We start from the raw sequence: 24,515 nt of genomic DNA on the forward strand, positions 1-24,515 counted from the left end.
TAAAACATGTTTACTTAATCAAGTCTCTTACCATTTGACAAAATAATGTGATAAGACTTAGTTGCATGGAGGAATTGTATGCGACTAAACTTGAACATAATGCCCATTGTCAGCTATTGTTTTTTACAAAATGTTCACTAGTTATTAAAGTATAACTAAATACATATCAATTTCATATACAAACTACAAGTTTACATTGTCAATGGAGGATCTGCTAAGGGACCTGTGTAATATAAATCTGCAATATGAATCCACTATGATTCATCAACCGCCACACGCTCACACGCCACTATTACGAAAACACACTCCACAAATCCATTATAAAAAATAAAAATAAAAAAGCAAAAATGAAACTTCAGAGACATCATAAACACTAGTATAAAACCTTGTCAAAAGTTTAAATGCTGCATAAACATGTTTGGGTCATGAGTCCGAACAAGATTGTAAATCATTTGATGCCAAAACTCTGAAAGAACTCACCGGTGATACTAAGAAGCATTGAACTCATTATGATCCCCACCGCATTTAGCTACTATAAGAACATCATACTAGACAACCTCTAAAACCTTTTCTAAGAGTAGTTTCATCCAAATTCCTTCCTATGAACACAAGCTTGTTAATCCTCTTCTCATCAGGTCCCCATGTACTGCCTGGGCACCCATCCAATGTGGAGTGCACCCCCTGAAGAGAATAAACATAATGGCGGAAGGCCAAAATACAAGCTAAATTTAGATTTGGCAAAAATTATAAAACGTTTTTCATCAAATCATAAAATAGAAACAAACGAAAAAAATGAGAACCTGGAAAACATAGCGTTGATCAGAACCATTTATAGATAAGACACCCTTCATCCTGTACAAGTCTTCTCCTTTTTCTTCGATCAACCTTTCAAGCCAATCATCCACCTGGTCCATCCATTTGATCAAACAAAGGTGGAATAAATTCTAATTCCGTAAGGAAACAGTTGAAAACAAAATTGTTGTTGCCTTTTCCTATCGTTTTCATAAAATTTCTTTTCTTAAACAAAGCATCTTCAGTGGGTATCGCAATTGAGAAATTTCAATACCTTCTATTCCAGGAATTATGATCATTCTATGCATATGAAAAACAAATGTATTCCTAGACTCAATTCATTTAAATTGGTACTCATTTTGGTTATGAAGTATTGTGCAACTATGCTTTGATTGAGTAACTAGTGGCTTAAATATTTGATCAAGTAAAAATTCCAATTAACTTCCAAGATGAGCTTATGTTTCCAAAGTAAATTAGACAGAAGCAGAAACAGACACCAAACCGCCGATATAAATATATGTAAACAAAATGATAAAGTAAAATTTTGCTACCTCGTCAAGATCAAGGGTTCCCTCATAAACTATGCTGACACTTGAGACGGTAGAATCATGTACATGGTCATGATGATGATTGTGGTGTTCTGTAAAATCCCAGCCATATTAGAAATAAATGGAACAGAAGAAAATAAGCTTGGAATCACTTTAGAGAAAACCCTAAGTAGATTATTCAATTAACTAACGAGAAAACAAAAGAATTAGGATTTTAAAAAAAAGGAATATTCAAGGAGAAAGTTATTCAAACAGAAACTAACAAGTTTAAGTGATCCCCTCGAGTGCAACCACATGTAGTTTGATTTCGCTACACTTCTAATGATATAAAAAGTTTATTAAAGAAAAGGAAATTACAATATGTGGACAAGCAACAGAGATGAAACTTTAATTTGCAAGATGAGTTACAACGAAGACAAACACTAATGATAAACAAACAACCCCTAACATTTAATGATAAATTTCATAAAATTACTGTTTCGTATAAAATAAAATAAATTTATCTAGATCCTATAGAAATAGGAAGCTTCACCTGCATAAATGAGAACAGATTATGCAGTTCACCTTAGCAAATTTATTTACAACGAAGACAAACACAAAACACTCAGATGAAAGAAAGAACAAAAAAACAGAGAGCGAAAGAGACAAAGAGACCGGCACCATGTCCAGCTTCACGGTGATGGGATGGAGAACAGGAACTATCTACTTGAACTTGACTATCGATCCTGCAGATCAAGGCATTTAACGTTCTACAAAGATTAGTATGCACTATATAGGTGTACATGTAGATAATATACCTATACATATATATAGACACCCTTTCCTAAGAGAGGAATCAGAGGAAGGTAAAAGTGTGAAAAGTGTGGATGTCCTTCACAATTTGCAGTTCAATAATCGGGACAATCAATTTTTTAGGTGCTCCTTAAAAAAAAATAATCCCCATAAAAAATCACCAATCGTAACTCAACTATCCGATTAACTACCTTCCACATCATTGAAGTTTTCTCAAGCACACTATGTTTGTCTGTACAGTTTAGAAGACCACACAACTTCTGGTTTGTCTGATTTTCTATAGGGATGATCCTTGAAGGAGGAACTAGAGAATGGATGTTTCTATCATTGAAATACATTGTAGGGAATCAACAATATGCACTATCAATGAATACGCGCAACAAATCTCTTTTTTCTAGAACTCGAAAGAATAAAAGATAGAAACAAAGCAACAAGAGTAATATTATTTTAAAATGGATGAACAAATTTGAGATGGCAAAAAAAACAAACACACAAAGATTAGACAATGACCTTTCGAGATCATATCCTCCTACACCCAAAACAAAGTCCATGTCCACAGATCCAAATTTAGCTAGCTTGATTTGCGCCATCCCATTGATATGCTAATCCATGCACAAGTATTGCAAAATTAAAAAAATAATAAAATTTCTCCTTTTTTAAGGGGTAATTAAAAAATCCAAATACAAGCAACAAAAGCATAAAACAGAAAGAAATGAAGCATTGCCAATCTAGTTTGAAGTTCAGCAATAATTTCTACAAGCCAAGTGATTAACCCAGTTTAGCATATGCAATTCCACTATTAAAATAGTCCCACATTTCAAATTATGAATAACATGCATCTTACATGTTATTGATTAAATGTTGACTATTTGCAGCTCGCAAGTTCCCATACCCTAGGATAAGTTTTTTCACAAGGTGACAAGATAAAAGCCCTTGTAGCTGCTAAAGGCTAACAATCTTGCTCATTTATCTAAGGCTCCAGTCAATGTTTATATGATCTCTGCAACTTACATTAATAGAGGCTGATTAGTATGCACGGGATATTGGACCCATTGGTGTCCATGATTCCACGAGCTTAGCATTGATTCTGTCCAGGCCAACTTTTATACCACTTGGAGTGTGGACAAAGTTATATACTACTCAATGTTTTAAAAGGCAAGGCGTAGAGACAAGGCATTTTTAGTCCGCTATGCGAGGCATATGCCTTGAAGGCATGCCTAAGCGCGTGTTGGAGCGAAGTTAGTGACCCCCAGATCAAGAGGCAGAAAGATAATGAGCTTACTGGGATCTCTATAAACACCTAGAAACCTTCTTTCACCTTGGCGCACATGAACAAGACAGTCAAAGTGTGCAAAACATCACTAGATATCAGTTACCCCCGTGATGTTTTACCTCACATTTCGACTCCAATGCCTCATCCTACTCCATCCAATGGAAATTTGAATGGGCCTAGGATTATATAATATATTCAATTTTCAATCCGCCTACCATCTAAATTGTTGAGAATATAATCCCACTTTGTGTGTGCCAACCCTTGCACCACAATAATATCATGACTCCCTCCACCATTGCCAAATGTTTTTGGGTACGATACTCTACCCCTGACATGTTATAAGAGCTTTGATCTGTAGTAGGCCCTGGGCCTTGAATCATCATTCTCAACATTTTCATTTGTTTGTGTGCTGCAAGGTCGGGCTGCACCAATATGCTATCTTGATATACATTATTGCCCCATTGCCTAACAGCTTAAGTTTTTCGGGTCTCTTGATTGTCGACGATGGTATGAAAGAAGGCAATTCACCCACATGTCAGGCCCAATGCTCCACATCACCCATCATTAATTTGAACCATAATTCTCATCCAGAATCTTGCTTTGAGTCTCGTCTGGTACTTGGTTTGAATAATTTGGTCCCTTGTTGATGGAAAAAAAAAAAGGGGAAAAGAACTCGCTCTTCTTTGACTCTATGATAGTGCAAAGTTAAAGGGCTCTTTTTGGGCTCTCTGAAAATCAGCTAGCTGGGAGTAGTTGGTGTCTACTCTCCAAATTCAGGGGCTGTGTTGGTATATATTCTTTTACATCCTGTTAGATTGCCTACATTCAAGAGTTATCTGTTAGCTTAATTCTTGTTTTTTGCATAAGTCAAGGCTGATTCCTAGAGCATAATACTAGGAGAATCTGATGTAGTGTTGTTCAATATAAGCACCCATGTACTCTATTCATCTTGAATGGAAGATATTGATCTTCCCCTTATTTTCTAAACTTTATTTTAATTGGTTATGTCAAGCCATGCACCACAATGTATAATATCCTGGGTCTGCTGTCTGCCCATTGCCAAGTGATTTCAGGTTAGATACTCGACCCTAACATAAATCTTTCTTCTCTCTCTACTATACTCCCGTATGCTCTTTGTTCAAACAAACCAACTGCATAAATCTTGCGCAGTGGAACAACATACCTTGATTCTGTTAGTCAACACCTCCAATTCAGTCTCGGTCACCAAATCTATCTGCCAAAACAATTGATAGAATCTCATAAGTTTGGAGCAGAAAATAGCATTCTAATTGGAAAGAGATGGCTGCAGTACAGAAATTAGACAGCAGAAAAAGGAAGGGAAAGACGGAAAGAACAACAGGCAAGGAAAAGAACAGCACTTTTAGAGTAAGAAACAAAAACCCACCTTGTTCAATATAATACGATCAGCATATGCCACTTGTTCCACTGCCTCATTCACCACAAATCTTGGTTTTACTTCGTTCAAATGTTGCATTGCATGCTTGGCATCAACCAAAGTAACAACCCCATCCAGTTTCACATGTCTTGAAACAAGTTCATCCATACAAAATGTTTCTATAACGGGAGCTGGGTTAGCAAGGCCTGCAGAAAAGATTTTATGTCAATCTTGAATTCTGGCACCCTAAAGTCAAAACATTATTGGCCCCCCTTTCTCTTTATTGTTCTGTACTTTCCTTTTAATGAGAAACACAATTTGGAATAGAACTTCTTTAAATTGCATCCAAATGAATTTCATACATACTCAAATCTTTAATTATTTAGAATTTGAATAATACTTACACCACCACCTATGAGTAAAATTTGAGAAATCCAACATACCCGTGGTTTCTATAACAATATGATCAAACTTGTCTCGTTTTTTCTTAACCAACTCCAACAGCATTTTAACTAGATCACCCCGAACAGTACAGCATAGGCAACCATTATTGACCATGACAATGTCTTCACTCACAGATGAATGACTAGCAACCAATGATCCATCAATATCCACCTCACCAAACTGCACGTACGTAATCCTATTATTAAAATAAACTTAAGAACAAACCATTCCAATTAAAGAAAAAAATAAATCTCAAGAACAGATACAAATACTGTATGAAAAAAAAAAATCACTATATAAGTTAAATTATTTATCACTTCCAACTTAATATATAAAGTCTCCAAAAAAAAAAAAAAAAAAAAAACTCTCAACATATAAAGATGTGGGTAAAAAAGTGTATCCTAACATAACATTCCCCTTCATATGTGGATGCCCCAATTATCCCTCATGTGTGGCTACGTCAACTCCTCAAATGTGGCTGTCCCAACACAACTACCCCTAATGAGTTGGGTGCAAAATGTGGAGTAGTCGAATTGAATGGGAAGGAAATGGATTGAAAAAAGTATTTCCACATCTGGTGAAAGACTAACATATGTGGATGCCCCAATTATCCCTCATTTGTGGCTACTGCTTATTCAAAGTGCTTCACTGCTAGGGGGCTACTGCTTACTCTAATCAAATGAGAACTTAAATAAATAAAATGATTAGGCTCTTATGGCTTAATCTAATAATGCTTGATACAAAGAACAGGCTTAATGCATAGAATGGAAATCTTGCAGAGGAATTTTGTGTTCTTTATCAACACCTTTTTTATTGAAATCAACTATCCAACTAACGTCAGGGATAGTAAAGCAATTCCTCAATAAGAAAGCAGCTAATTTCCTGTTAAACTAGTAATTACATTATTTTAACCAAAGAGATTTTCATTCTTATACTCTAACAATCCTGATACCCCGGAAAAATTTAATTAAAATAATTGCAAATGCAACAAATTTCGGTTGACAAATCTGATGACATGCATATGCGTTGAATGTTCACATCCAATTGAAAGGTCAAATGCGCACTTAATGATGGCATCAGCGCATGGACTTGACATCCGATCAGATCAAAGACTAAAGGCAGAGTCAAGACAACGTCAAGATATTCATAATCGAATCAAGACATCGTCAAGCTTTAGGAGTGTTTTAGGTACTGCATCTTGGGTTAACTTAAATCCATTGATTTTGTTGTGGATGTAGCCAGGGTCAAATTCAACTAAATTTTGTTGTTCACTGTATAGATGCTTATTGATTTAGTTTGTTAAATGGTCTTTTGTTTGCATGGATAATATTAAATGGTTAAAGACTTTGCTTCGCATAAAAGATACACACAGTATTCACAACAAACAGTTTGTACTGAATGCCTAATATTATAAGCATATACCAGAATAAATATGAAACATATCAACATAATGACCAACACTCTTGAGGACAAAAGATACTCGCACCTAGGAACAATTTAAGAGTGAAACATAATATAAAAAGTAGTAAATATCCCCTGAAAAAATATGGAACTACTTAAACAGAAAATTAACAACATAAGGTAGGAGCTTAATATAAAAACACCAAGTTAGGGTTAATTCAAGCGAACAATGAAGAAAAGGGAAAAAATATTTTGGATATTCAAGCTAAACATTACTTTGTCATATTGACCCTTACACCATGCAATTTCACTAATAAGATTGCTCAAGCAAGAAAGTTTTTTATTCCAAACTCTAATAAATCATAGAGGTATACCCCCAAAGAAAAAGAAACTGAAACGACACAAAAATAAAATAATTTGCTTTTGTTTTAAGCCAAAAGTGTAGAAGTCGCAGATACGCACACCATGAAACTTGAGTCTAATCCTTCTTTGGTCATCCCATACTCCTTCACTAACATTTAGATAATCTAAACAAATAATGCATATATTTCTTGTGTATTTCACTGTGAATGTTCACATAAAATCAATACAAAGAAAAAATATAGCACAAAAATAGTGGCAATCGTGAAAATCAACTTCATTTTCTATTGGCGCAAAATAAAAAATACCTCATTTTCTATGACCGCAATCCGCTTCCCATGTTGAGATGTCAGAATATGATTCAGCAGTGTAGTCTGCATAATAAGTAACAATTCGATTCAAATTCAAACAGAAACGGGAAAACAAAAAAAGAAACATACAGTTAAGATGACGCCTATCTCTTTGTTTTAGCAAAAACCGACAAATACCCACTTCAAGAAACAAGCAGAACTTCAAATTAAGCAGGTACAGTACAACACACCATTTCTATTTCTCCATTGTTACAAAAGTACAAATAAAAAACCAACCTTTCCAGAACCAAGAAAGCCAGTGATGACGGTGGCTGGAACACGAGTATCGAGACTCAAGGCCGAGTCCTGGTCGAGATTGTAGTTTGAAGCAGAGACCATGCTCCTGGAATATCCGGGACGAGGATTCTTGAGGTTGCGGAAATTGGATTCTCGGGAAACGACGGAGGAGAGGTTTCTGATGAATTGAGAGAGTGGTGAGAAACCATGGAAATTGAGATTTTTAGTTGATGTTCTTGCTCTTGAGAGTATGAATCTCGTAGCCATCATGTTTTTGCGCCTGAAGAATGTAGTGAGTGCTTAAACCCATTCAAGGTTTTAGAATTTATTTCAAGGATTTTTCATTTTAGAGCACTTCAACCAATTTGACCTTTGTCATGGCAAGGGGGCTAGACCAGCCATTATTCACGTGAATAGTGTCTGTCCTTACAATTGACATGGTAAATTCACATAAGGAGAGAAATTTGTATAGAATTTGATTTGGGAAGTGAAAACTATGACCAAGTTTTTTTTTTTTAAAATCCGAAATTTTTTGTATTTTTTTAGATTTTTTTTATAAAAAATTTTGGTTGCTGACATCAGCAAACCCGGGCTTGAACTCGGGCTCATCTTGCCTGAAGGTTGGCCTGGTTTCTTGGGCCCAACAGCTGCCTTGGCCAGCCTTTATTGCTGGAAACAGTTTTTGGGCCTAAAACCCCCTAGCCCTTGTTGCTGGAAGTGCTCTTACACCATATTTTGGGCTGGAAAGAGATGTGAAACCCATGTTTGGCACACTATGCCTCACAGGACTGGGTTAAATAGTATTAGAAATTAGGTGTCGGGTTCATGTCGTTTTAGAATAATAAATGTGTCAAGAATGCTCAACTTGAACCTGACCTATTTAATAAACGTATCGTGTCGGGTTTGGGTCATCTTAAACAGGTTATTAAACAAGTTACCTGGTTAATAACCTATTTACTAATTCCTAGTTTCCAATAGATTTGTACACTTGTGAGTATTTATAGTTGGATGATTAGCACATTAATTTGTGTCGTTAAAATTAAAATTATAAAAATAATTTTTTTAAAAAAAAAATGAGAAAAATATTTATTTCACATTATAAAAAAATAAAAATAAAAGGAAACAAGGGACTACATTAACTTTAAAAAAAATAAAAATAAATAAAAAAAGACAACATCATAGCGCGCTTCCTGATTCCACAATAGGAGCCTTTAGTTTGGCCATCTATACCTCTTCTCTTGGGTTTTCACACACAGCTTCTTGGGGCTCATCACTTCCCAATGATCACACCCTTAGTTTGAGCATAACTTGTGTTGTGATCTCGTTGCTTACGACTCGGTCAATCAAGGGCCTCCAGTTGCTTTTGCATGTCTTGAGAGTAAAAATCTACCATCTTTGATAGCTTTTGATTCTCTTCCTGCAATATTTCAAGTTGACGTAGATTCACCTCCGCCGGCTTTGTCCTCTCCCTCTTCAAACTCCTTATAACACGTTGACATTCTTCAACCAAACTCCGCTCTGCTACTAACTAAGCTCTTAGCACCTACACCTTATGGGATTTCACAATTAGGTGATGTCCCATGCTTGCAATAGATGCAGCACTTTGCACGCTCAGTGCCATGACATCATTCACCACCCGGTTATCATCCATCGTTCCCAGCACGCGCACATTCCTGGGAGTCACCAAATTCCTCACAACTCCAACAGCAACATCGTTATCAAGGAGTAAAGAGTCATTTACGATAATTAGTCCTCGTGAGGAAGCAAAGTAGGGCATCCACACTGGTGCATCCCCTTGCCCCCATGCCTGTGTTGGTAGAGCTAGGTTTAGATTTATAGAAAATGGGAATGAAGAGGCCATTTTATTTCTAAGTTTGAGGAGATATGTTTAGATTGAGAGAAATGGGAAGGAAGAAAATTGGAGGAGCTAGGTTTTTTATTTTCTGAGTTGTGATTTTTTTTCTCCCCTTTGTCTCCTTTTATAGATGTCCATTATGTCACCCGTTTATGATTTTTCCCGCGTTCCTTGATCTCCATACCCGTAATTTCTAGCTTTCCTCCTCCATGATTTCCACACCGTGTTTTTTGCTTTCCATGTTTTCTCACTTTCCACCTTGAGCTGTACACCCATGTTTTCTGGTTTTCCACTTCGACCCACTTAATTAGAAAAAAGAAAGAGAGAGAGAGGAGAGAAGATAGAAGGAAAAGAACGGAAAAAAAAAAAGAAGAAAGAAAAGAAAAGAAAAAAGACATGTGAAATTCTACTTCTTGTACAAACATTATAAATATCACATAGTGTATTACATAATCACAAAGTTGTATGTAACATGATGGATAAGGTGTTAGAGAGGAATGTACCCAACTCAACCACCATCACATACCCAGCTCAACCACCATCACCAACCAATCAAACCACCACAACCATTAATTAGTGGAACCAAAGAGAGGGGGGGTGGGTGTTTGTAGCCACCACATACCTAGAAGTGGATGAAGAGAAAATGAAAAGAAGGGAAGGAAAAAAAAATGTTACAATTTTTTTATTTTTAGGTCAAAATCCTTAATTAAATATTAAAATGAATATTAGAATTTCATTTATTTTTAATTACAATTAATTATTAAAATAATTATTTTTTAGTCCGACACAACACCAAACATAGGTCTTCACTACTTTTACAATCCAGCTTCTTAGTCTGACGCAACACCAAACGTTGATCAGTACGTAATCCGGCTTAGGTCAATCCGAGCTAATCCAAGACAATTTTAGGATTTAGTCCAATCCATGACAGTTTGCCGTACCAAACAACTCCTAAGGGCTTTGTTGGAATACCATATTAGACTCTAGATAGGAGTAAATAGTCCATGCCAGTTGTTTGATGTCAACTTGTATTATTTAATTACCTGACTATTTTAAACAGTTTGGGCTTTTAATACTCTCCTTACTTGATTAACTAATACAGCCCATATACCCCGGTTTACATAATACATGCTTAATTATAAGGCTAGGAAAAAAAAGAACACACATGAAAAATCAGATGCTATATTTTCATCTTCTTCTCCCGGGTTCTTCTCTACTATCTTTTCCAGTGGTTATTCTCTTCACTCTTCTCCAAGTATCCATCTCTCTCTCTCTCTCTCTTCACTCTTCTCCAAGTATCCATCTCTCTCTCTCTCTCTCTCTCTCTCTCTCTCTCTCTCTCCAATATGCTTCTCCTCTTCACTCTTCATCTTCTTCTCTGCTATCTTCTTTAGAGGCTATTTGGTGGTTTTTTTGTTTGAATTTCGCACACCCAAGTTTCCAGCTTTGCTTAGTGTTGAAACTCGTTCTTGCCCATTTATGTTGTTTCGATTCAAAGCTCAGCCAAACAATTTGGGTTTTCAATCCTATTTTAATTTTTTTTATTGGTGAGTTTGTATAATTGGCTCTCAATTCAAAGCTCAGCTAGATTCTAGATTTTTTATGTATCAATTTTTTGGTCAAAATCCCATATTCCACATTTAACTTGGGGGGTTTTGCATCAATGATATGGTGGGCCGGCAAAGAAGACAATGAATGAAGCAGATATAAGGAAGAGAGAAGTGGGAGAGAGGTTTCTTGTTTTAGTATTAGGCAGTTGTTTGATGTATCTAATGGCTAAAATGATTTCTCAATGATTTGACAAAAACAAATGAAAAACAATTTTGTCATATGAATCTTATAAAAAAAAAAATTTGTGTCACTTGAATTTCAATTTCCACCCAATGTTATCCGAAGAAGCACCAAACACAGTATAACTAAGTCTGACTATTTATCTAGAATAACACCAAACACTTTATAATATTATGGATAAATAGTTAGCACTTTTCAAAAACAAATTAATACTATCCGACAAGTCTGACGTGCCAAACGAGCCCTAAGTGTCTTACATAAGACCTTCCCCTACCATTTGGTCATAAACCCAAATTTTCTCCTTCCAAAAAGTAATTATTTGGGTTTTGCCTGGACTCAAACTGTTTATTTCCCTAACCCTTCAAACTTAAATTTTAAGTTTGCAACTTTATTAAAATTATTTAAGGATGGTTTAAGTCTAATTTTTTTTTAAATGGATAACTTTTCTTGATTTAATATTTTCAAATAACTTTATAATTTAATTTTTTTGAACAATTTGACCTTAAAAAATTGAAATTTCACAAATTAAATTGTTTAAGAAATGGGTGGGTATTTATAGAGTTTAGAGTAAGTTTTGGGGTTGGATCTGATTTAGATTAATTAAAAATATTATTTTGACTGTTAGATTTAAATTTCAATCGTTTGATCTTTCTTTTTACCGTTAAAATAGCTTTGCTTTAATATGGATCGTTGATTTGGGTTACTATTAAAAAAGAAGAAGAAGGAGATGTTTGAATTGTCCAACGATAACATCACCAGTAGCTGACACATGGCGAGAGATTCTGAAGCACAATAGTGACATGCCCCATTTGTCCTCATTGCACATAGGCTACGAGTGGGCTCTACAAAAAAAAATTCCAGTCCAGATAATAGCTAGACTGGTATTTGGCCTCAAGTTTGGGTTTTCTCAAATTTTAGCCCTTTACTTTTCTTGTGTTGGGAGAGGAATTGGGCTAAGATTTGAGATATTTTGGGATTGCCTAAGGCTCTTAGATGAGGACCTATTCCTTAACCGTTGAATCGAATTGGTTCGCTATTGGATCCAATTGGTTCGTGAATCAAATTGGTTAGTTTGATCAAACGGTTAAGAAATAGGACGTCATCAAAGGGTCATAGTAAGACCCTCACTATTGAATTCTCAATATAGATAGAATATTCAGTTCAGATTTTCCTCCCATAAATCTCAAAATTTGTAACTTTATTAATTGTTTAAAAAGTATTTTTATATTTTTTTTTCTTAACTTTCTTTGAATTAGTTTTAAACTAAAAACATGCAAATTTTGAAGAAAAAAATGAATTTCATGAAAATGAATACAACAAGGAAGTGAATAAAAATGTGTATAATAACATAATAAAATGAGTATAAGTAAAAAGCCCAAAAGTAGCTGCCTGCTCTAAACAAACCCAAAATATTTTTAAAAAAAATGAAAAAATCCCTTATCTTTAGCACCAAAGACATGCAAGTCTTAGGCTCAAAGCAACATGTGAAGATTTTGTATTTATTCAGCAAAAGTGCAGCAATAGTGTTAGCAATGTAGCAGCCCATGTTTAAAAAATTTAATCGTTTGTGCATATGTTTGAATGCCTTTTATCTTAATGTGCATATGAATTTGTTTGTTTATGTAAGTGGTGTGTGCATGTGAAGTAGTGTGAAGGGTTTTTGTAAGGAAGTGTTATGTAAATTCATAAGGCATCAGAAGCCTTGAAAGGACAGTAGCTGAAGGTGTATATAGTTAGGAAACTCCGAAAGTGAGAAGCACAATACTAAAGAAGAAAAAATCTTAGTACTCTCATTCAGCTTTCAATCAATAAAACTCCTTTATTCATACACTTTTCCTTATTACTTATTCTCTCTTCATACACTAATCATTGTTAATACGCCGTTAATACCCCGATGACTGTTAATACATAGACTCTAGATTACTGTTAATACTCAGAGCTAGCAATTACCAGCAGTATCAATACTTAAGTAAATCTTTTCATTTTTTGTTTTTTGTTTTTCTTAGTAGACTTCTTGTCCAAAACAGGGGAACTCTGTTATAATTATGTTATTATCTTGCTATACTAACGATCATACTTTGTTCGAGCACTTGGTCATATTTGATATTTATCATAACAACAACTAGATGTCTGTCAGGGAACCTCTGAATTTAGACGACCTTTGAGTTCTGCTCCATAGCCCTTTAGGTTAGCGTCTTTGCAATTCCATGTTCTAAGCATGGTATCTGGTTGTTATTTTGGCCTTTTGAGACCTTGGTCAAGACCCTGCTAAAATTTGGCATCTGAGCTTAGTTTAGCTCCAAAATAGCAAAATAAGAAATGAGTACCATCTAGAAATTTATAGAGAATCCACAGAAGCATTTCAAGAGCATTTAGGCATACTAAAAGACAAAAGGTAGACTTAGGTAGACTTTAATTAATTTTATGATAGAGTATCTTAATTTGGAAATTAGTGAACAACAAAAGAGAAAATTAACTTTAGATAATAATACATTAGTTTGTTATTTTCCATAAAAAGAATATAGAATTTTTGTAGGTACTCGGTACACCAGCTGGCTGGTGTACCCACCAATGGAAATGAGACACGTGTAACAATTTATTTTTAGCCTCAAAATTGCAGTAACTTTTAACTCTGTTAGCCTTTTGCTGCAATCGAGAATCTTTCCATTTTTTATTTATCAATTTTCAGTTTTTCAAACAAAACCCTAAATATACAAATTTTCTCTGACAACAACCCTTTTGCCGTCAAGGATAGCAGCCTGCTGTACGTTTTCAGCTACTCTATCCATGGACAAAGAAAAAGGTGATGACCTGCACCCTACTCCCACATGTCTTTGTTAGATTTCTTTATACACAAACAAAATCTTTCACACAAACTGTAACACGTATAAAGACATGAAGACATACCTGGAGTCATCTTCCTTGAGTACACAGCTTCTGAACTTATCCAATCCGTAGCAGCAGCAATCCTAGGAAGAACAGGAATGGCTCAAGACTTCTCTCTCTCAAAATTTGTTTCAGCTCTCTCTTTACGATGAGAATAGGTTTAGAGAACGTGTCTGATGAGAGCAGAGCCTTAAGCTTATATAGGGCTAGGTCAAGTCGTCTTTATTCATCGCCGAGGGCCGACTTGACTAATCTTCCAAGCCCACTTAAACGGTTCACGCAAAAAGGAAACAAAATAGGACTCCTTAATTAGGCTCAAAAACTCTTCCTTATTTCACAAGGTTATGGGCCTCAAGGCATAACTTAATTAAACTCTTATCAAACTTGATATGACTTAGTATCTAGTGTACTGATCTAAATAGGAAAACATAACATTCTCCCCCTAGATCAAGCACTAGAACACTAAGCTTCTGTATTCCGAAAGGTTTGATAATCTTTATTGGCCATGAGTTTAAAACAGTTAAGTCCTTCCCCTCAAGCTACCGTGAAAAGTGATTAAACAAAATGAACTATAGACAAGCACTTATTAAAAATAGGCAATCTATAATGCAATCTCAAAACACATGAAGCACCTACAACGCCAACCTTAATATGTACTAATCCTTAATGTGAATCTGTATGCATTTTAGTACATGTACCCGTTTACGACTTAGCAAGAGTCAATCTGCAATGCTATTAAAACAATAGTATCTTAAAAGAGACCATAAACTCACATGCATAAACAAAATTGCAAAATAAGTTTAAACAGCTAAATAGTCAAAATGGTAGAATTTATTCAATAATGACTAAAACTGTCAACCAAATTAACATTCTTAAATGCAAATCCCTCAATCCAAAAAACAGCAAAATAAACAAGACAAACAAACTAGTAAAATATTAGAATGGGAACAAGACTCCCACTAGATTGCAGCATCAAAACTAGGAAATAGTCCCATGCTCTCAACATGTCTCAAAAAAGCTTCTGAAGACAAAAACTTTGTGAACGGATCTGCAATCATATCTTGAGTTCTGATGTGATCAAACCTAACTAGTTTGTCCGCTACCTTCTCCCTCACTATTAAATACTTTCTATCAATATGCTGAAGTCCAAACGACATCTTGTTGTTCATGCAGTGAAAAAACAATCGCAATGTTGTCATTATATATATGTATTGGTCTAGAAATCGAGTCCACCACCTTAATGTCTTTAATAAAATTCCTTAGCCATACTGCATGCGAAGTGGCTTCATAGCAAGCTATGTATTTTGCAAACATGGTTGAACTCGAAACACCAGTTTGTTTAGCACTCTTCCAAGCAACAACTCCTACCATCTTGAAAAGAAAACCTGAAGTAGAGATGTAATCATCCTCTACTTTTCCAAGATTCGCATCAGCATAACCAACAAGCTCTAAATTTTCTGTGCGTCTGTAAATCAACACATAAGCCTTTGTTCTCTGTAGGTACCTCAGAACCTTCTTTCCAGCTATCCAATGTTGCATTCCCGGATTTGACTGAAATCTCCCCATCTTGCTAATGCACAAGGCTAGGTCTGGCCTTGTACACACTTGTGCATACATAATGCTTCCAACTAGAGAAGCGTATGGCTTGTTCCTCATCTCATCTTCTTCTTTTTCTTTATTCTTGGGGCTATGCTCCTTCTTTAAATCTCCTTTAGTTAACGGAACTTTCTATCTAGAACACATACTCATGTCAAAACGATTGAGTATCCTCTCAATGTATGTTTTTCGTGAGAGGCCTAGAAGGCCTTGAGCTCGGTCTCTCTGAATTTCAATGCCCAACACAAAAACAGCGTCTCCCAAATTCTTCATCTCAAAATTATTTGCAAATAGCTCCTTGGTGTCCTTTAGTAAATTGTGGTCATTTGTAGCCAAAAGTATGTCATTGACATACAGCATAAGAAAAATAAAACGGCTCCCACACTTCTTCAGATAAATGCATTGGTTAGCTATGTTCTCTTCAAAACCATACTCGGTGTTTTAATTTTTTTTTCAAAAAATAGACTCGTTTTGACCTGTGGCGCATAAATAGAATTATTAAAGAGTATAGCCGGGCGGCTATATTGTATAATGCGTTAAAGGTATAGCCGTGCGGCTATAGCATATGAATAGAATATCTAAACGTGTAGCCGTGCGGCTATAAGCTATAATATAATGACTATGAGACAAAATGGATCTCCTTGAATTCATTCGAACACGAGCCGTCTTCTAGCCCCTCTCTCTCGTTCTGACATAACCGGCGACCTCTCTTCTTCAATCCTCATCTCTCTCTCTCTCTCTCTCTCTCTCTCTCTCTCTCTCTCATAGCATGGCCGCCTACCGCCCGCCTAGACCTCATGGACTGCCTAGCCCGCCTAGTGCCAACCTAGGCCATTTATTTAGTAATATTAACAATATGAGTGAGTGTGTTCAAGGATTTAACTTGTAAAGAAGATTTCCGAAAAACATCAGATAACCAAGTTTCGACACAGACTTATCCTCTCGGGAACCACCCATTGCCTTCCCAATTCCACCAACTGCATAACTATTCCACCTTTTGGTTTTGCGGTTTAGTATCGCAACTTTGATTAAGAACGTCAATATACGGAGATGAATCGAAGTGCTGTTTCAGTTTTTCAGTTTCTTTGTCTCTCTTACTCTCTGTTTTCTATGTTTCTCCGTCTCCGGCACAGTCGGATCGCCACACTCACATGTAGATTTGCGATTTGCAGATTGCAATGATCGCTATGTGTGGTGGCTCCCGTGGGAATTGTATCTGATGGAAAATTGAGGAAATTCTGTCTGCGACCACTCTATCATGTTTGCGTTGGTCATTGACCATTAACGTATTATTCTTTTTCATTTGGTTTTGATTTCACAATTGTGTTTCTTATTTCTTGCTCTCGTGATTGTCGATGATCATACGTCATCTAATTGGTTCCTCTTCCATTAGTGGTATGGGATTTTGTTCTGCACATTTCTTCATATTTTACTGTTAGAGTTGCTTTGTTGTGGCCTCCTTTGCCTTGTTGGCCATGTTATGTTGTTACATTTAGAACGATCATCTTGGTGTTTTCTTTGTTACTTTTGTTTTCCTGTTTTTTGTGTCATTGTGTTTATTTTTCTTGTTTTGTGGATTTGTGGGTTTTGTGTCTTTAGTTTTCTTTGTTTTTTACTGCAGCTTGGTTTTAGCAGGCTTTTGTTTCTTTTTATGGTTACTTGTTGTTTTGCTTTCGTTTTAGCATGGCCTTTTTAGTTGTTGTCTTGTTTCAGTTTGTTTTTTAAGTTTTCTAATAAGTTTCTTCTACACTCATCTTTGTGTAGTTGTGTTCTTATTTTAGTTTTAAGTAGACATTTGCAGGTTGTCGGTTAAGTTCTCATGGTGTGTATGCACTATTCTTTTATTTTGTTTCCAGCTTTTGTGCTTCTAACTTTATTTTTTAACCCTTTGTTTGGGTTTTGTTGGCTAGGTCTCTTTTCTTACTGTTCATCCACAACCAAACTTGCATGGAACATGGCATATACATATAAAAACTAGAGTGTCACTTGTTCCCTCATATATACGAACGTCACCTTAACATAACACAACATACATGCCTTATTCTTTCATGAATTACATATAGTAAATGCAAGCAGCTGACCCGGTAAACAGCAACTAGAATGATACTCGAATGTCAAGCAATGTCATCAACTGAGAAATGAACTCTGGGATTACAGTTGAGCTAGAGATACAATAACACTAGACTGTCACCTAAACAGGGATTACAGTTGAACCCAATTATTGGAGCAATTCCTTTGGTGGCATCACATGGAATTATAGAAAGTCAGTAATATTTTTAACAACATCAATACTATGTTTGACGACGCACCAAATTGAAAAGATATGGAAATAGTCGGATTTGATTGAGAAACTTAAAGAATATGGACCAAATTGAAATTCGGATCAAATTTCTGGAAACAAAGGCGTAGCCTGGCTTAAAGGGAGTAACCTTACCTGTACAACACCACCAGCAGCTAAACTCTGCTGCCCGTGGCAGATGGATGCAATTGGTTTCCTGGCTTCCACAATTTGCTTCACTAATGCAATAACTTTCTCATCCAATGCCAAATATTCTGGGGCTCGACCTCCAAGGATTACAAGAGCATCTTATCACTGTTAAACTAATGACGTGGCAGGGGTAGTTTGGTCAATTCAACTTAGCTGGGATTTTTCCCACCGTGTGACTTGTACATGTGGACCCCACCTCTAACATCTGATATAGCTCAAACGTTCCAATTGATCTGAGCTGCCTATCGAACCAAAAAACCCCAAATTGGCTTCCTCTGAAACCCTTGAAATCAGAGGTTGGGTTTCCACGAAAAATCCCAGCTAAGTTGAATTGACCAAACTACCCCTGCCACGTCATTAGTTTAACGGAAATTGGAATGGCATTGACGGAAAGTGGTTAAGTGAAACACGAAACATTGGTCAATGGGGCAAAGTGGATCACTTTAACTTTGAGGGGGTAAAGTGAGAATTGACCAATGTTCCAAGGAGCACTGTAGCATTTCAGCCTTCTATTTATAAAGTCCAGCCGGGCGGCTATACTTTTTAACATATTCTATTTATAAAATCCAGTATTTATAAAGTATAGCCGGGCGGCTATACGTTTTAACATAATCTATTTATAAAGTCCAGCCGAGCGGCTTTACTGTTAGATATTCTATGCTAACAGTATAGCCGCGCAGCTATACGTTTTGATATTTTATTTATATAGTATTACCGCTCGGCTATACTGTTTAACATGTTCTATTTATAGAGCATAGCCGCGCGGCAATACGTTTTAACATATTCGATTTCTTTATCCATCTGAGAGTTTAATCCAACCAAATTCTCTCTCTCCCTCTCTCTCTCTCTCAAATTCCAAGAAAATGGCGAAAGGTGAACGCAGGGTGTTGCTGGTATTGGGGGACTACGTGGAAGACTACGAGGCGATGGTTCCATTTCAAGCACTGCAGCCCTCATACAACAATTGTCAAGAGCATGGTCAAACAAATTTACATTATCTAGCGTTTCAATCAAAATTGAAAAAGCTATGAACTATTGAATACTAAAAATTACAATGAATGAACAGAGGCAACAGACCTTGACGACAAGGGTAGAGAGAGAATGCGTTTGGATGCTGGAGAGCGAGAACTGAAAGGTGGCTAGGCGGGCGCTAGGCAGTGGCTAGGAAGGCGCTAGGCAGCTAGGCAGTGGCTAGGCGGCTAGGCGGCTAGGCGGTGGCTAGGCGGGTGCTAGGCGGCTAGGCGGTGGCTAGGCGGGTTGGGTCTTTTTTTGGTGCCGAACCCGGAGGACGAAGCAGTGACTGGGAGAGAAAGTTCCGTCCTCTGCGAGTGCAAGCTTCGTGTTTGTTGGAATATATTTAAAGAGTATAGCCGCTCGGCTGTACTTTTAATATATTCGAATGTAATTAGAAAGTATAGCCGTGCGGCATCATTTTTGCTTTGTCCAGGGCACGTGCAGCATCTGCTATGAGAGCTCTTTGCTTTAAACTCAAGGAAGGATGCAAAATGCAGAAAGGACGCTCTGATACCACTTGATGCAGTTCAAGTATGAACTCGCAGAGCTTGTTACTAACTATTGTCCAATTGAATTGGACTGGTCCTGTGAGTTGAAATAGTACAAATAACAACACACACTTTGAGATACTATAGTTTTTTTAGTGGGCAATTCAAATTTGAGGCAGGTGTTTGAGATACATGGTGTTTTCTTATATATTATTTTACAGGTTGTCCATCCTGGAGACCTGTGTTTTAAACTACCCAACAATGCTAGGCACATATAAAATAATGTACCTAATTACTAGGTAAATATAACATAATGTACCTAACACATAAGTAGTATACTCTACCTGATAAACATGTAGATTTTAGATAAAATGTGTGGATTTGAGTGATACAACCAATAATCGTAAAACGCCACAACAAAAACGTGGGAAAAATAGTAAAATCTGGAAGATAATTAACTATCAAGAAACAAAGGAATCGAAAATGATGGGGCGGGGGGAGAACACAAAACCCGCATGTGTTAATGGTTAATTACATCTTAATTAAAGATATTAGGTGGGAATGAACTTTACAGCAACAAAAACATGAAGAAAAAAAGTGAGCTAAACAAAATCAAACGTAAAACAATGAGAGTAAATTAGTGAGGAATTGTATTATCAAAGAAGAAAACATACAAACAAAATCAGTGAATAACAAAAGCTATGGCAAATAGTAAAAAAATATTTATGTACCTTATGTATTGGTTGACATAATGCAAGAATACAAAGCTACAACATAAAGAAAGCCAACATTCATATAGGAGCATGACTGAAATATAATAGATATTTCAAAAATTATAGGAGACGTGATTTGTTTAAAAATATGGATGTATTATTGAAAAATACGTACGTATGTGTCTAATAGAATATTAAAATGGGGAAAATAAAGACTCGGGTAATGGCTTGTGGATAGTGTTATAAACCACTCTTATCGATAAATGAAAATCACAGAAAAAATTTAAAAGAAAAAAAGGATCCCACTATATATATTAATTTTTTTTAAAAATAGAATATCTAATTGTATAGCGGTGCGGCTATACGCTATAAATACAATATAATGACTACGAGATAGAATGGATCTCCTTGAATTCATTCGAAGACGACCGTCTTCTAGCCCCTCTCTCTCACTCAGATAACCGGAGACCTCTCTTCTTCAATCCTCATCTCTCTCTCTCTCTCTCTCTCTCTCTCTCTCTCTCTCTCTCTCATAGCACCATCGTCATCTCATCCCTGACCTTGGAGATTCCAAAACGGGTTTTTTTTCCTAGGGGCAAGCGCCTGCCTAGACCGCCTAGCGCCTGCCTAGACCGCCTAGCGCCCGCCTAGTGACCGCCTAGCAACTGCCTAGACTGCCTAGCCCGCTTAGCCCGCCTAGCCCCAGCCTAGCCCGCCTAGGCCATTTATTTATTTTCCTAAGCCTAGGCCATTTATTCAGTAATGTTAACAATATGAGTGAGTGTGTTCAAGGATTTAACTTGTAAAGAAGATTTCCGAACAACAACAGATAACCCAGAGAAGTTTCATGGAGTTATCCCAATGGTGGCTGTTGGCCAAGTAAGTCTCATGGAGATGGTGTTATTACAATGTGCTATTTGCATTAGCTCTTTATCTTTTCTGTTCTTTCTGTTCACGTCTTGTTTTGATTTGTCTCTGTTACGTGCTATGTTTATTTTTCTACTTGAAGCCTAGTGCTAGTTGTATTTGACTGAGACCTTTCACTTACATTTCATGAACATTAGTACCCACTTTATATGAGTAGACATAGTATCTTTTATTTTAAACATCTATATTTGCTGATTGTAACCACTTTTCCAATCGAAATCTTCTGGTATATAAATGTTGTGGGATACATTTCTGAATGTAATTTGGGAAAGCGTGCCAAATGGTTGTGCTATTCATGATATTTTGATGCTTGTTCACAGAATTCTGACTTATGTGTTTGTTCAAAAACAATTGGTTAATGTTGTTGCATCCTGTCTTGTAGCACTGCTGTGGTTGCTTACTGCAGCATGTATCAAGACGGGGAGGCCTCAGACTGCTAAGAGAGCAATTGAACAGGTGAAGCAGCGGCTCTCAAAAGACGGGTGGCCAGAATACTATGATGGCAAGGCAGGGAGATATATCGGGAAGCAAGCAAGGAAGTACCAGACCTGGAGCATCTCAGGATATCTGGTAGCTAAACTGATGATCGAGAACCCAGCCAGTCTTTCACTAATCTCGCTTGAAGGGGACAAGAAGATAGCCAAGCCAAGGCTCACCCGCTCCACTTCCTTTTGAGTCAAACCAGTGGCAGCAGCATACATGATGCATTACAGGTATATGAGATTTCTCTTTACCCATGAATGCTGGAGGGAAACTAGCTGATTAAATTGATTGAGTTGCAGTTTTGTGATTCATTAACATGATTTGCTAGTATGGTACTGAGATATACAGCCCCTGCATTTTCCTTTTCAGTTTCTTAATATCTGGTTTTGAATAGTAAATGGTCTGTAGGCATTTTGGAAAGTAATGCAACATGGCCATTGTTCTGCTTACCAACTATTTGGCTAAGTATTTCGAGCTTTTATGGTGGGAATTTGGCTCCTATTTTCCTGCCAAATTCATTTTGATAGGTGTGCAAATATTTTTCTTTGTGTTGTTGATAAAATTATGTTTACAAATGTGCCAAATTGTGATTTGGGGAAATAAGTAATGTGGGAAACAATATATATTTAAAAGGCTTGTAGCTCAAGTGGTTAAGACAAGTTCAGATTTGTTTTCCGCTCAATATATAGACGGGCAAAAATAACTACGTATAATGACTCTGACCCTCGAGTTCAGATTTGACCAAGTGTCAAAGTCTGTACTTTTACACTTTGGTTGCTGATTATGGCTTTCAGCCCAACGCTCTCGACCCTGTATGTTCTTTGTTCTTCAGGTGATTTCTTTCTAGAAAATTACTACTGGATCTTGTTAAGAAATGGTAGGGTGAAAATGAAAATTAGTCTTGGGGTTACAATTTTCTCTTCTTTGTTTGCACTTTTAGTTCAAAATTTTGGGGTCTTTAGATTTTGGGCTTGAACTTTAGTTGCTAGTCGTGGACCAAATTTGGGTTATGTGATTTGAACTGATTTTGTTATACGACGTCTCTCCTGTTGCCATATCTCATTATCAAAATGATAATGTGAACCAGTTTGTGTAGTGGACTGCTTGTAGGAGTGTTCATGAACTAGAACTATATGATGCTCAATGGAGTAGTGACAAATTTTCCGAGATAGAATTTAGAAATAGGTGCAGACATGAAGGGAGTTCGTTATTGCAATGTACCTTGCCTGCTAGAGGTGCTGTTGATTGTCTTTTTTAAAAATTTGTTGTTTCTGTCTATAAGGATAGCATCTTGGCCTTTGAAACAGATTATGGCTAAGATTAGTGCTGAGGTATTATTAGGTAGTCAAAGACTAGATTGTTTAACGTAAAGCATGTTTTGTCTCACCATCTATATTATAAGGCAGGATGCCTTTAGCTAAGCTGAGATTCTTCTCTGTGTTCATGTTCAGGTTCTTTTGATAGATATCGGTTTTGTTGAATAATTTCTATACTTGGTGTACGTTAAGTGTTTCGAAGGCTTATGGCACAAAGTTGTGATGGCAGATTCAGAGGGCGACAGAGTCTGCTGAAGGTTGTGTGAAAGACTTCATCTTTGGATCAAAAAGGCAACCTGAAAGAGAAATTGAGAAGCTGGCCCTTAACAGTGCAAAGGAATATCATTAGTCTTTTTTTTGAAAACAAAAAATTGAACATCCTTAGTTAAATAGGCAGTTAACAATGTATTGAGAATGATTCTACTGTTCTTGTTAGTTTTATGTGGTGATATTTGGATCTTATGTGGTGATATTTCATGTTTTGTTTCATTTCATGTATGATCTTCACATTCTGCTGAGATAAAACCAAATTCAGTATGGATATGATTCTTGGGCATTTGAGCAGTATTTTATAATTTTGGAATCCTTTGCATTATTTGGAAATGGTCACATAACGATAGAAATTCTTATTAGATAGGTTAACAGATAGTTCTATTCGAAAAATTAACGACATATGTGAATGTTGTCATAGATATGCAAATACAATTAGTGAATAATTAGTATTAAATATTTTAATTAACTTCATGAATTATATTACTTAATAAATAGTAATTAAAATTTTCTATTTTTTTCTTTAACAAAATATTTAAACACTAATAATTGACAAAGTAAATAATATAACTAAAACATAACTACTAATTAAAGTAATTAAAAAAGAGAAATCCATATTATGCTGCTTAAGGGGTATCGCCGCACGGCTATACTTTTAAGATATTCTATTTTCGGGGTAGAGCCGCGCGGCTATACTTGTACTATATTATATTTTTGGAGTATTGCCGAAAAAAATGTTACTTCGGCGTATAGCCGAGCGCCTATACGCTTAAGCTATTCTATTTTCGGGGTAGAGCCGTGCGGCTATACTCAAAAAAGTATAGCCGCGCGGCCATACGGTGAAGAGTATAGCCGCCCGGCCGTACTCTTAAAATATTCTATTTTGGAGTATAGCCACCAGGCTATACGTTTAAAATATTCCATTTTTGGAGTATAAGTATAGCCGTGCGGCTAGATGTTTAAAATATTATATTTATAGACTCTTCAAATATATTTCCACATTAAACCAACAATAAAAATATGGATTTCTCTGTAGGCTTATATTTTGAGGTGCCCTTTGTGAAAATCCCACATCGAAAATCCACACTCCAATAA

At 36.3% G+C, this 24,515-nt stretch overlaps 1 protein-coding gene and 1 long non-coding RNA gene across 3 annotated transcripts; one reads left to right on the forward strand and one right to left on the reverse strand.

Moving 5' to 3' along the window:
• On the reverse strand, nt 78-8,328 carry LOC18777925 (uncharacterized GTP-binding protein YjiA). Of its 2 annotated transcripts, none has more exons than XM_007211084.2 (10): nt 7,594-8,328; nt 7,315-7,380; nt 5,245-5,425; nt 4,811-5,007; nt 4,589-4,639; nt 2,643-2,734; nt 1,995-2,065; nt 1,344-1,432; nt 801-905; nt 78-681 (listed from the first exon to the last, which is right to left on the reverse strand). In XM_007211084.2, the coding sequence occupies exons 1-10, from the start codon at nt 7,861-7,863 to the stop codon at nt 544-546; spliced, it is 1,260 nt and encodes a 419-aa protein (XP_007211146.2). In that variant the 5' UTR covers nt 7,864-8,328; the 3' UTR covers nt 78-543. The 2 variants fall into 2 exon arrangements, with proteins under 2 accessions (XP_007211146.2, XP_020420515.1); XM_020564926.1 differs by having other exon boundaries at nt 2,001-2,065; nt 7,594-8,321.
• Nucleotides 20,492-23,704, forward strand: LOC18777954. The gene is made up of 3 exons (XR_002271811.1): nt 20,492-21,303; nt 21,734-22,064; nt 23,380-23,704. It is a non-coding gene; the product is annotated as an uncharacterized LOC18777954 (long non-coding RNA).

The sequence above is a fragment of the Prunus persica genome, chromosome G5, assembly GCF_000346465.2.
Source record: "Prunus persica cultivar Lovell chromosome G5, Prunus_persica_NCBIv2, whole genome shotgun sequence".
NCBI lineage: Eukaryota > Viridiplantae > Streptophyta > Magnoliopsida > Rosales > Rosaceae > Prunus > Prunus persica.

Coding starts and splice junctions, on each gene's coding strand:
- LOC18777925 (XM_007211084.2), bottom strand. CDS start 7,863: ATGATGGCTACGAGATTCATACTCTCAAGAGCAAGAACATCAACTAAA. Junction 1,433..1,994: donor TGAAGCTGGACATGGTGCCG/GTCTCTTTGTCT, acceptor GGGATTTTACAG/AACACCACAATCATCATCAT. Junction 906..1,343: donor GAACCCTTGATCTTGACGAG/GTAGCAAAATTT, acceptor TGGATGGACCAG/GTGGATGATTGGCTTGAAAG.